This window comes from Xenopus laevis, chromosome 3S (assembly GCF_017654675.1).
Source record: "Xenopus laevis strain J_2021 chromosome 3S, Xenopus_laevis_v10.1, whole genome shotgun sequence".
Classification (NCBI taxonomy): domain Eukaryota; kingdom Metazoa; phylum Chordata; class Amphibia; order Anura; family Pipidae; genus Xenopus; species Xenopus laevis.
Window position 1 is genome coordinate 23,311,030 of NC_054376.1, and position 13,995 is coordinate 23,325,024.

Genomic DNA, 13,995 nt, shown 5'->3' on the forward strand with positions numbered 1-13,995 from the left:
TTTCTATTAAAAAACGGCTTATGCTTTAATATCGTGTGTGCATATTTAAGACCCCTTACCATCCGTATCAGTCTGTTTTTGTATTTGTGTCTGTATTTGTCATGCCTTTATCCCTGGTGCTGCTCCACATATCATTGTCGCCCTGTATCAGTCGAAGAGACTTAACAGCAATTGCATCACTTTATTATATATTCTTCCTTAGTAATTGGTACATGGCACTGAGTGACCAATTAAGTTAAATGATGGTGGCACTCTAACAGCACCCCCTCCTAGAGAGTGATGCACAAGTGACATCATGCATGTTTAACCCTTTCATTGTCAGAGGACCATAAATGTGTAATTCCAAATCAGGGAGAGTTTTTATCTCAGCTTTTTAGGGGAGCAGTTTATGGATTTCTATGGGACTGGGAATGGAAAACGGGTCACTCTTTTCTTCCCCATGTTTACTTATTAATGTTTTTGCCCCTATGTGTTGCTCTTTCCCTTTATTTATCTCTTTTTAATTCGGATCTCTCCTCCCCCTGTCTCTCTCACCTCTCTCTCTCGATGCTTTGCTGTTTCCCACCTACTCATGCGTTTTTCCTCTCTCGCTCTCTATTCTTTCTTGCATCTCCTTCTCGTTCCTCTGTAAGGCACCCAGATATCTCAAAGGTATGTCTTACTTCAGAGTGCTTTGTAATTAAGTACATGCTTGTCTCTTTCTGTCTCTTTTCTCAGAGTAAGAACAGTTAGTCACTTTTGCACTGATTAGGGAACAATTGTGCAGATGCTGTGCAGGTTGTTTGATGATGTGTAATGTTGTATCTGGCTTGTGTCCATTGCAGAACATGTATATGAGATGGTCTGCTCAGAGCAACTTAAATGAGCGTCCAAACAGGGGAGCATGCCCTAAACCCCATTCATTGCAGGACCCATGAGATTGGGAAAGTAAAGTAACTCCATTGCCTCCCACAGATTTATCTCTTTTTGGGAAGAGGCTGGCAATGTGTTATTTGTACCATAGGGAAAGTAGTGTCAGTAATGCTTTATCCTTTATAAGAACTACAACATGCAACCTTGATGTTGAACTACAACTTCCAGCAGGTGATGCAAGCAGCTGTAGTTATGCTAAAAGTTATACGTTTAATCTATCATTTTGGCTAACATAGAAGAGGAATTGACCCTGTGCCACATGGAAATTATATATAGTGTATTTGCTTGGTGGAGTTCAGGAACTGTGAAGTTGATGAACGCAGATGAACGCAGATGCTGGTCTTTGCCCCTGTCTAACAGAAAGCCACACTTTTGGATCACAGAGTTGTGTAGATATTTATATAGAAAAGGCAGAAGGGCTGCAAAGCAGGGTGTACACCAGAATGATATTGAATGTGTGGGCATCGTGGAAGCTGAGCTAAGGAAAGATAACATCCACCCACATCCCTTAGTGTAAGAAATAAAAACTTGGGAGGAGGTAGAATGAATCTAGGATAGGAAGGAAGGTAGAGATGCCAAGAAGATAAGCAATTGATATTTATACTAAATGGAAAGAGGGAGAGGTACAGACCTAGAGGTGGGGTCAGAGCACCCAGAGCAGAGAGTTAGAGGAGATGACAGTGAGAGCAGTGTCTACAAGTGGAAGGAAAAGTTATACAAGAGATTCAGAGGCACGTGCAAAGGGTGGACCTTTGAAGAATAGAGTGAACCCTATGCCCACAAAGAAGGGGTAAAATGAGAGTTACAAGGAAAAGTTAAAAATTAGGGGTGAGCACCAGAAAGAGGTGATAGAACAATGTATGCAGAAAAAGGAAAAATTAGAGGAGAATAACTATAATGAGGGTGCCTCTTGCTAGAAGTAGAATATACGACTGAGGCTCATTTACTTACACTAGGCAAATTTGCAAGTAGTCAGTAACCTGTTACAACCAGTCAGTGATAAGTTGCAGGTAGAACAATAACAGCAAAACTTGGGGCCTTTTATGCCACAAGTTACTGCCCAGGTGCAGTTTTTGTCCAGTAAGTAGAGAGAACCCAAAGTGGGAAGACGGTCAAAGGAGGATACAACAGTGATAATACACCAGACAGAGGGTACAGTGAGGTCAGTGTATCCAGATAAAAGGGATAGCTAGAGGAAAGCATCCTACAGCAGCGGCAAGTATGATGGGCGCACACACGTAAAAGGGACAGGAAGCAGGAAGCACCTGAAGAGTCGGGAAATGAAAGGAGAGACCCATGGGAGAGGTTACAGTGAGAGGAGAGCACCAAACAAGAATTGACAATGAAAGAGGAGTGATCAAAGAGAAGGGGCAGGGGACAGTTTGAGAGGTGGACATATGGAGAGCAAAGGGAAAGCAAATTCCCCAAGTAGAGGGAACAAGTGGAGGAGAGGAAGGGTGGGATGAGGGTTATCTGAACTAAAAGTAAAAATTCAGAACTAGGGTTAATTCCAAAGTATTGAAAGTGATTTACAGTAAAGTAAAGTAAACAATGCAGGTGGTTTGTAGGTCACAGTTCAGGGAGGTGCACTTTCAGTAGAATACAAGCTATACACCTCTGTTACTTGTAAAATGAAAGGTCCACTATCATTTTAAATCTTGTGCTTAGTATAGGGGAATAGGGGAATACCGAGGCTGCCATCATTTTATGGTGGTTTTCTTTACAGGCTTAGTGAGAGACAGTGGCAATTTAGGCAAGGCTGAAACGAAAAGCTTCATAGACCTTGAAGGGAAATAATATGTGTATTCAGTACAGGTATGGCACCTGTTATCCAGAATGCTCAGGACCCGGGGTTTTCCAGATAACGGGTCTTTCCTTGGATAGGATTCAGGTCCGGACTGAGAATTAAAATAGGCCCTGGCATTTCAGTTACATAGAGGCCCAACCAGCCTCCACCAGCCCACTAAATACTGACTTTCTATGGGACCTTATAGCAGCCCCTCTGGCATTTGCCAGAACTCACAGATTGCCAGTCCAGGCCTGATAGGATTGTTTTTCTCATGTATCTTGCAAGTGCTGTTTTCTTGCCATCCATCATGCATTAAGGCTAGAACTCCACGACGCGTCTGGAGCTGGCACGTTGTGCTGTGTTTTCATCCGACAGTTGGATGTAGTTCTTACCTGGGATTTCTCCTTCATTTCCTGTTTCTTTAGAACATCCGACACGTCGCATGCGATTTGTCGCAGAGTGACGTGTCAGTTCCAGACACGTTGTGGAGTTCTAGTCTTAATGTCCCTAACATAGTTTTCTCAGGTGTGTACAGAATCTTAGAAAAATTGCATGCTGTGGGGAAAAAGCTTTTTTAGTCAAGATTGCATAAAAGGAGAATGCACTTCTTGTTCTTTCAAAAATCTGCCCTTAAGAGTTAAGTATACAGTTGTTTCATGTAGCCTTACTTTTAGTAGATTCTAGTTAATATTCCCCAAAGGAGTATATTTTATACGTCCTACTGGCAGATTTGCTTGCAAACTAACTAACTGCATCCTAATTGCGCAGGAAGAGCTGCCACCCCCTGTGTACAACTGCCAGCCTGACTCAGAGATACGCACACAGGCACAAAGCCAACCTCAGCAACACAAGGTCCTTGTGACTATGGCAGCATTCCATGTCACACAGTATTGAGCCTTGTGTTCCTACACTCACTTACCGACATTTGAGTAGGGACTGCACCAGTCTACAGAACACATATGTGCAGTGTAATATTGAGTTTTGAGGATAGTCTTGGGGATTAGGGATGTCGCGGACTGTTCGCCTGCGAACTAATTCGCGCGAACATCGACTGTTCGCGTCCGCCGAATGTTCGCGAACGTCGCGCGACATTCGCCAATTTGGGTTCGCCTTAGCTGGCGCTTATTTTTGACCTCTCACCCCAGACCAGCAGATACATGGCAGCCAATCAGGAAGCTCTCCCTCCTGGACCACCCCTACACCCCCTGGACCACTCTCCTTCCATATATAAACTGAAGCCCTGCAGCGTTTTTTCATTCTGCCTGTGTGTGCTTGGAAGAGCTAGTGTAGGGAGAGAGCTGGTTAGTGATTTGAGGAACAGTTGATAGTAACTTTGCTGGCTAGTAATCTACTTGATAACTGCTCTGTATTGTAGGGACAGAACTCTGCAGGGATTTGAGGGACATTTTAGGTTAGGTAGCTTTGCTGGCTAGTAATCTACCTTCTACTGCAGTGCTCTGTATGTAGCTGCTGTGGGCAGCTGTCCTGCTGCTGATCTCTCATCTGCTGACTGCTGCCTGTAACCCAATAGTCCTTGTAAGGACTGCTTTTATTTTCTTTTTTGTTTTTTTACTTTGCTACTATAAGAGCCCAGTGCTATTAGTCTAGCTGTGTTGGGGAGTGGGACTGGTGTGCTGCTCCTCCTAGTTGTTCACCACTACCAGCACCAACCAGAGTCAAAATTGTTACAAAGTATCTTATTTGCACCTGTTAGCTGTTCTGAGCTCTTTGCCAAAAGCTAATTAAGTTAGCTGTTCAGTTCAGAGAAAAGAGGGACTTTCCAGTACAAAAGAGGGACAGGGGGTTGAGTGGTCAAAAGAGGGACAGTTGGGAGGTATGCAAGTGCCACCTAGCTGTGTGAGCTTTTTCACATTCTGTCTAAATAACAATAATAATTCTGTGTCCGTAAACATCACCTGAGTGATACAGCAGCAATAATATATTGTAATATATAATATCCGTATCCACTACTGTATACGTTGCCCTTGCAGGCATTGTTTGCCCAGTCTTTAACCAAGTGCCACCTCGCTGTGTGAGCTTTTTCACATTCCGTGTCCAGAAAGATCACCTGAGTGACGTAGTGTGATTTCTGCCCTTTACAGCACAAAACGCAGCGCTGTGTCAACAATGTATTTTTCAGATACATTTTTGCCCTTGATCCCCCTCTGGCATGCCACTGTCCAGGTCGTTGCACCCTTTAAACAACTTTAAAATCATTTTTCTGGCCAGAAATGTCTTTTCTAGCTTTTAAAATTCGCCTTCCAATTGAAGTCTATGGGGTTCGCGACGTTCGCGAACCGTTCGCATTTTTGACGCAAGTTCGCGAATATGTTCGCGAACATTTTTTCCGCCGTTCGCTACATCCCTATTGGGGATGTACAAATCGACATATGCACAATGTATCACCACAGGATTCCTTCCCATCTGTATAGTGACCGCACAAACCTGCAGCTCACAAGTGAACATTGTATCTGTACAGTCACTATAGCAGCCTGCAGCTCACACATTCACAATATATCAACACTAGAGGGTATATAGACATCTACAAGTGCTGTGAGAAAAGTGTGATTTTGAGCACAATTGCAATGTTTTTTCCCCCACTATGCTGCGTTTTTTCAGCCAGAAGTTACGTGTCATTGAGGTCACAAAGGAGCAATGCCTGATTCTGCAAAATTAAAAGTAACTACATCTGCACTTTATCATAAGTTGTGCACAGAGGCACCAAAATATTTTTGCAGTCTATTTCATTTTGGATTTTCACTGGCGTAATTTCTAATGTTCACTATGCAATGATGTGGGTGCCCTGTTCTTTCGGCACAACTGCACTTGCAGCCATACATAGATTTCTTCACATCTGTGACTGTACCAACCTATAATTCACATGTGCAAAAAAGAGGGACTTAAATATCCCCTGGATCAGTCAGGTCTGACATGGTCACATAGTGGCCTTTGTGTTGACCAACTTGGAATACATATGGTGCATACCTCCCAACTGTCCCTTTTTCGGAGGGACAGTCCCTCTTTTGAAAGCTCAACCCGCAGTCCCTCATTTGTACTGGAAAGTCCCTCTTTTCTCTGCACTGAACAGCCAGAAAAAGAAACAAAGTTTCTCACTTAATTGGCTTTTAGCAGAGAGCCCAGAACAGCTAACAGGTGCAAATAAGATACTTTGTAACAATTTTGAGACACAAAAACACAGTTTAGATAAGGAGAAATATTTTCAAACTTTCATAACCTGCCAAATTTTGTAAAACGAACATGGTAATTAGGGGGTGTGGCCACAGAAAGGGGTGTGGTCCAAAAAATGCTGCGCTACGTGCGGAAAAAAAATTTTTGTCCTTCTTTTTACTTCCAAAATTTTGGGAGGTATGATGGTGGCCTTGGGAGCGACTACACATTGTAAAAATGTTGACAGCCTGAATTGTAAGGGCTCTGTCTCAATTGCCACAGGAAATGGAGCCTCCACTTTCTGCTCCCCATGGGATTGAGATCAGCGATATTACATGCGATTCCTTCCGCGTGTCCTGGGATATTCCACCATATGACATACACCGCATTACCCATTACTTCATAGACCTGAACAAGAAGGGAGGACAGAAAGAGAACAAGTTCAAACACAGGGTGAGTTGCTGGGTTATAATTGTTCTTATTCTCAATTTTGTTATCGCTATTGGTCATCTACCTGTTGAGCATGAACCCTGGTCTACAAACCATAAAATTTCATATCATGGAAAAATGGACTGTCTTTAGTGTATTGTAAGGTGCTGAAAGCAATTCTCTGTATATCATAACACTTGGAGCAACAGACTTCAAATACAAACTGCTTTATATAAATGATCCTCATGAAAGTCACAAATAATGAGATTCACTCGTTTTCAGAGGTTGCCAAATGAGCAAATCTTGCACATATACACCGACCTTTAGTGGACCACAAAGTCAGGAATGCAGTAGGTGGGGTCGAGGATGGCATCCATGAATTGATGTGGTCCTTGATTTGACTGTAATTTTAAGTCTGCTTGATAGATTTCTGGCCAATTTTTGTCCAGATATTGATTACAGTAGCCAGTTGCAGGGCCCCATACACTGCCCAATAAGCTGCTGACTTTTTCTGTTGCCAGCTTTTCTCGGACCTTGTATGGCCACCTTTAGTCTACCAATGTTTGAAGCATCTCATGTGGACAACACTTGATTGCTCCATATTGAAAACCTTGACAACCAATCACTCCTACATCTTAAAGGAAAAAAGCACAGGCCCAAATTTAAGACACAATTCTTTAGCCACAGCAGCAGAATAAGTGCAATTAGTCAGTCCATGCATACAATCTAATTGCATATGGTTCTTTCTGTTGACTTGTGATTTGGATTATAACACTGAGTAGGATAAGTCCCATTCAGGGCTCATCTTGAAGTCTACTTTACTGGCTAAGATGGCTCCTAGTAGATCCATTGCCATTGGGTAAGTCAATCAAAATCAATTCCAGTATTAATTCGATGCTTTGATTCTTGGTCTTTCCTGGGGCTTTGTTGCTCACTCTCGCATAGCCCATTATCAATATTTATAAATATGTTGCTAGAACATTGGTTACAGTGGAGACTTTTTAGTGGAGGTGATGCAAGCAGGCTCAGATTATATCCAGACCTGATTTATCCTTTAATCTTGCGAAAGGGCAATACACACTGTGCAGATTCTGAGAACTACCCACTAATGTCTGCATGTGTGTGGCTGAGCTGTAATCTGATGGGGAATATCTTTTATACCAAGGATGTGCCAACCAAATTGGTGGCGAAGGCTGTAGCTCTACCCATGATGGTTCGTGGTCACTGGTTCCTGAGTCCACGCACTGAGTACACACTGGCCGTGCAGACTGCAATTAAACGCAGTGATGGCGAATATACTGTGTCTGGCTGGAGCGAAACACTCAGCTTCTGCACTGGGGGTGAGACATACCATTTATCACAAACACGCACAAGTGTATCAACACGTCTAGAACTGCTCTTTTATAGCATTTTTCATCCTATGTAAAGGAGAAGGAAAGGCACATATTTAATTGGGGGTGCCAAAATGTAGGCACCCCCAAGTGATTATATTTACTTACCTCACACCCAGGCCGGTGCTCCTATCAGGACAAAACTGCACCGGTCCGGGGTTCTTCCAGTGAGCACCACGGAGATAGCTTCCTTCTTCTTTCTTTCTTCAAATTTCCCAGGGCAAACGCATGTGCAGTAGAACGAAATAGCAGACTTCTTCGTTAAAGGTCCGCTTTTCACGCTACTGAGAATGCACACCCGTGAGAATAAAGAAGAAGCCAGAAGCCGATCGCTCTGCGTCGCGCGATGGAAGAACCCATGGACCGGTGCAGTTTTCTCCTGCAGTTTTCTCCTGATAGGAGCACCAGCCCGGACTGTGAGGAAAGTATGTACAATCACTTGGGGGTGCCTAACTTTTGGCACCCCCAAGTAAAGAGCACCTTTCCTTCTCCTTTAAATACATTTGGAGCAAAGTGTTCTGTTTTGGGGGAAAAAGTTGGGGAAGTTGTGTCTGCCACTGCCACCAATTGCTGAACTACAAAAGACAATATTTATGGATGGGGTTTGTAATATTTAGAGATGCTGACTGGTCAATCTTCCTCTAGTGTCCGCAATATTAACTATGCTCATTGTACTCTGAGATGCTCTTGGCATGGTGTAACTATAGAGGAACTATAGTTTAATTATACATTCCTTTATCCCTTACCAAACAAAGTATACTCACAGAATTAAGAACGACACAACTGATTCTTGTCATATCCAATACAGATTATGCCATGGAGCAAGTGAGACAACTGCAGGTAAAAGCAGAGGACATCGCTGGACGAATGTTACCTTTGCAAGTCTTCTACAGGAACCAGACCTCGGAATATTTCCAATATGTCAGGTGGGTCTTAACTCTGCACATAAACAATGGCAGCTCTGTGAGGTCTCCCCAAAGCTTCAGCATACACACTTGTTATTTTCAATACATAGGACAGTATGTTCTTATAAAACTAGTAAAAATGGAACACATCTCCTTGACTGCAGTGTTCCTTCTAAACTCTTGGGAATATGTTTATTTATAAGCCCTGGCTGCTTAAAAGTGCAGATTCATCAAAGAATAGAACTCTTGGTTGCACGAGGCACATTAGTGGCACTGAGGAGATGGCAACACACTGTGATTACTTATAAAGGTAAAAATAATCTATTAACAAACAGGCTTTATTTTTTATTCTTCTTTTACTTTCCATAAATGCACCTTAGTGCAGAGGTCCCAAAATGCGCATGAAAAATGTTCCCATGGGTGCAAAACAATGGCTTTGATTGGCTATTTGCAGCCTTTATGTGAACTGGAGACTGTTTGGCAGTGCACTTATTTTTTTTGCATCCAAAACTATCCTGCAAGCCAGGAATTAAAAAATAAGCACCTGCTTTGAGGCCAGTGAAAGCGACATCCAAGGTGTTTGTTAGCAACATGTTTCTCAAGCTCATGAGCCACATATTGGGGATCACTGCCTTACTGTATGAGGTTGTATCTTCTTGCATTCATTGTATAATTGCGTTTAACCCCTCATATAACAACTGCCATCCTGCCCTCATTGTATGGACACCCTGAAACTCATGACAGCAGTAGCAACAATATGGGGCATGGCCATCAAGATGGGCTTAGCATAGACCTTAGACTATCAGGTCCCTTTATGGCTCAACAATGTCTTCTTCAACAGCTACTGGGGGATTTTCTGAGACCCAGATCTTTACTGCTAAAAGGCTGTGCTTGCACTGGCCTAGTACAGAAGCTTAACACACAAGGAGTAGCATTTTTAATCTAATGCTTTCTTGGGTTTTTGTTTCCTTTAAGGCTAATTCTCTGTTTACATGGGACAACCTTGTACTGATCTTGGATGCTTAGCTATATGGTTTTGTTTGAATTATTCCATGATCACAATTTTCACATCATGTTGTTCACCATGTGGACCATGGGATCCTTCATTATGTATATTATAGATTGAAATACAATAGCAGTCAAGCTGTCTGCCTTGAGTACATGGGGGAATGGGCATGTCTCATGGGTGGGTTCTAGACTTACCAAACGCTGTTTTGGCATTAAAGGAGTGGTTAACCTTTAAGTTAACTTTTAGTGTATTATAGAATGGCCAATTCTAAGCATCTTTTTTATAGTATTCGAATTATTTTGCCCTTTCTTCTCCTGACTCTTTCCAGTTTCCAAATGGGGGTCACTGAGCCCATCTAAAAACAAATGATTTGTAAGGCTACAATTTTATAGTTAATGCAACTTTTGATTATGCTTATATCTGTCCAGACCTCTTCTATTCACATTGCAGCCTCTTATTCATATCATTGCATGGTTGCTAGGGTAATTTGGACCCTAGCAATCAGATGCCGATACTGAAAGAGCAGCTGAATAAAAAGATAAATAACTCAAAAACCACAAATAATAAAAAATGAAAAACAATTGTAGATTGTCTCAGATTATCACTCTATACATCCTACTAAAATGTAATTTAAAGGGGACAACCACTTTAACTAGTATCAGGGCATCGAAGATAGTACTGTTGCTAGCTCTGTCTCTGGAGAATCGTATGGCTTATTACAGCCAAGGGAAGGCAGGTACCAGTTCCAGCAAATGGCTTTAAATTAAGAAAGCATTTTTTGAAGACAAAAAATTATCCTCCTCATTGACTTTTGTACAAGTGAATACAGGTATAATCGCCACTACTAAAGTCAGTTCTCACTTTAAGAATCGAAATAATTACTACAAGCAGGAAACTAACAAGTTATTATACAAACTCATTTTCTGTTTCTGGACAGGGATAAATGGGGATGCGTAATGTTACCTTCCCTAAAAGACCAGAGTGGAAGCCATGGTTCGCCCATCAGTGGGACCCTCCATGGAGTGTTTTTTAGCTGCAACACAGAGTTCAACACAGGGCTTCCTCCAAATGACTCACCCTATGGCAGATGGAGGCTGACCGTTCCTGCTGGGCATCTCTTCCATGAGGGTACAAACCTGTACTTTGCAGATTTCTACTGTATGTATAGTGCTTACCACTATGTTGTCCTGGTCTTGTCACCTCAAGGTTCTCAAGGAGATGTCTTCTGCAGTAAGCGCCTGCCATTGCTGGACCCACAGGACAACCCTTTCTTGACCCGTGGGGAGAAGGCAGGGTACAGGCATGCACAGGATCTCATCCTAGAAGTGTTATACACAGACCCAGTGCCACTTGGGCTGGGGCAGCTAGCAGAGATCAGTGGGCATCAACTGATGAGCCTCTCCACAGCAAATGCCAAAAAGGACCCCAGCTGTAAGGTGTGCAATATGAGTGGGGGACGCTAGGTGGTAGTACTGAGGCTCAGTATGAAAGAAGAAGATTAGAAAACACAGGACAAAAATAAGGGTAGTTCAGTTTAGACACTAGGGGAAGATAAATGGTGTCAAAATGGGGGTGTGTTGAATAACATGACAATATGCAGTATCAGTGACATGTAAACATGTAACATGTAAATAGGAAATTGTGAATCATATAGTAAAAGGCTTTAGACATAAACAGTTTATAGTCAATGAGTGCAGCATCTGCTAGCGTGCGTCAGATAAATGAATGTGATGCACAAAAGTAGATAGAAGTTCAATTCAAAGTAAGCGCATCTGTGATGTCATGGAGTAGAACTTCCTGTGACATCATACTATCATCTTACTGTACATAATATAGGGAAGAATTACATTAAAGGCATTATGCTTAATCTGAATTGTATTCAAAATGGAGCATATCTGCCCTCAACAAGCCTCAGACATTACTTCGAAAAGCTCCCCAAAGCCCCATGATTCTCAGGTAGTAATGGAAAGCTGTTGAAATATATTTTCTATAGGAAAACTCCCAGTAGTGAACAGGCATGAACACTACAACCCCTTAAGGGTTAATGTTTCTGCTGTATGGAAGGTTCTGTGTTTGTGTGATATTGGTGCAAAAGCATCAGTGAACCCTACTGGTCCTGCAGGATTTGTGTCCAATGAGTGAGTCAAAATGACCTTTGAAAGGAACCCTACAGATACCCTGCTAATATGCAACAATCAGCCTATGTTGAACCCAGACGGGTCTGAACAACATCAGCTATATCTGTGTTGATTTCTATCTATATATTCATTTGTTGATGCACTCCTCCAGCTTTGTCCTGGTGCACAATACATATTCAAGTAGTGCATATATGCATATATATATATATATATATATATATATATATATATATATATATATATATATATATATATATATATATTTATTAACCTTCAAATAACACAATATTCTATCAAGATTTTTTTTTTACTCTAGATCTAGGATTCCCAAACTGTATGGCTGAGGACAGTCAAGGTCATGTATGAATGAAATGGAGAGGATAGATCTTTATTTACTACCTTAGAAGAATGACTGCTATGACCATGTTTCCTTATTATGAGCTAATTGTGTAACCATATGTTAAATGACTATAGAGGGGAACCTTAGACCGCAAAGACTGCTGCTCTAGAACATACATCAATCCTGATGCCTCCTCTTAGAGGGATACAAGAAAAATATATTTTTTACACCTGGGAATGATTAATGTAGTGATTAGTGTAAGGTTTCAAAATTGTAATTATAGCCACTTTTCTAGCAGTGTAAGTGAATGCCTTTCATTCCACTTGTCGGCCTATCACCTTCCTTTCAGATCTAAACATTTGAGAAGCAGAATGAGGCATGGTTATAGCAATCCCTTTCTACATTATTAGGTATTATTATGCTCTACTGTGAAGTTGGAGTTCTGCATAGATAGAGGTTGCATTATTCCATTGCTGCTGTTTCTGTTGGCTTTGGCATTTGCATGGGCACCTTTATATTCATTAGGCTCCTATTTCATTTTCCCCATGTCGTGTGGCAGTCTGTCCATTCCATGCCCCCTTTGCGGCAGCTTAGTTTAGTAGTATGTCGAGATACATTGCTATTGGTGACTTTCAGATACAACATTTATAAAGCAAGAAGCAAAATTGTATGTTGTGCATCTAAACAGGCTCTTCTGTATAGTTGCACTTGACACCATTTTGTCCACTCCACTCCTTTGTTGAACTGAGCACAGGTGCACCTATTGATGCTGGAGAACCCTAACCCTACTGCCACCTTGAAAGAAGTCAGCTAGAACCTTGCCTCAGGTGGCAGCCAGTTACAAGAGGCAGCAAAAAGCTGCCTCTTGCTCTAGCGATGCTGCCCCCCCCCTTTGACCCGCTTCGATGCGGATGTTTTAAGCATGTCGTGGGAGAGGAGGGGGCATCTAGGCCCAGGATCGCCCCTGAATGTAGTGGTAGTGCAGGAGTTTTCTCAATGTTCTTCATCAGCGTCAGACTTAGATGCCAAGGGCCCACCAGAAGTTCTTAGACCATGGGCCCACTTTCAAAAATATTATTCCTCCTCTCCGCACTCAATCTTTTTATTCTCCTAGTCTACTTACTATACTTTGTTATTACAATAGTGTCTCTTTTTTCTCATTAAGAAATAGAGAATGACCATGAAATTGGCCAAATGGTTAGAATCAAGAGGGCCCACCGGGGGTTTTCCTGTTTTCCCAGTGGGCCAGTCCGACACTGTTCTCCATTAATAGGCTCTGCAGATGTGCATCCACCGAATCACATGCTATTGCTGTTCAAACACCAAAAATTACTTCATCCCCACAAATACTTTAGCTGCGACAGATTTGTGTCAAAAGGCAATGCAATTCTTTTCAACACATCAGGTGCAATTGGACTGTCCACATGACTGCCACGCTGCTTGAATTGTTCGTATTAAACATGGAGATTTGCTTCCAAAATTGCACTTTGCAATCTGCAGTTGCAGCTGTAAATGACACCTGTAATGTCCAGGATAAAATGTCGGAGTGGAAAGGATCTGAACTCCAGGGCCAACCACCACTGACCAACCCACTGATGCCTTCTGCCCCGTAGCCACAAATCCCTGCCTGCCATGCACATACCTGATGCACAGAACCGGAACATTTCTCCCACTGCCCTGATTCAACATTGCCAGTCCAACATATACAATTACAGGTATGGGACCTGTTATACAGAACGCTCAGGAACTGGGGTTTTCCGGATAAGGGGTCTTTGTAATTTGGATCTTCATACCCTACTAGAAAATCATGTAAACATTAAGGGGCACATTTACTTAGCTCGAGTGAAGGAATAGAAGAAAAAATACTTCGAATTCTGAACGTTTTTTTGGCTACTTCGACCATCGAATTGGGTA

General features: G+C 42.1%; 1 protein-coding gene across 1 annotated transcript; it reads left to right on the forward strand.

Annotated features, from left to right (window-relative positions):
* Positions 1–387: 387 nt before the first annotated feature.
* On the forward strand, positions 388–11,196 carry phyhip.S (phytanoyl-CoA 2-hydroxylase interacting protein S homeolog). The gene is made up of 5 exons (XM_018255047.2): positions 388–651; positions 6,152–6,322; positions 7,464–7,638; positions 8,498–8,615; positions 10,541–11,196. The coding sequence occupies exons 1-5, from the start codon at positions 454–456 to the stop codon at positions 11,064–11,066; spliced, it is 1,188 nt and encodes a 395-aa protein (XP_018110536.2). The 5' UTR covers positions 388–453; the 3' UTR covers positions 11,067–11,196.
* Positions 11,197–13,995: the final 2,799 nt, after the last annotated feature.

Bases quoted from the DNA above. Each gene is read 5' to 3' on its own strand.
- phyhip.S (XM_018255047.2), top strand. From the start codon at position 454: ATGTTTTTGCCCCTATGTGTTGCTCTTTCCCTTTATTTATCTCTTTTT. The intron at 7,639-8,497 runs GTGAGACATACC...TATCCAATACAG, and splicing joins ACTCAGCTTCTGCACTGGGG to ATTATGCCATGGAGCAAGTG. The intron at 8,616-10,540 runs GTGGGTCTTAAC...GTTTCTGGACAG, and splicing joins GAATATTTCCAATATGTCAG to GGATAAATGGGGATGCGTAA.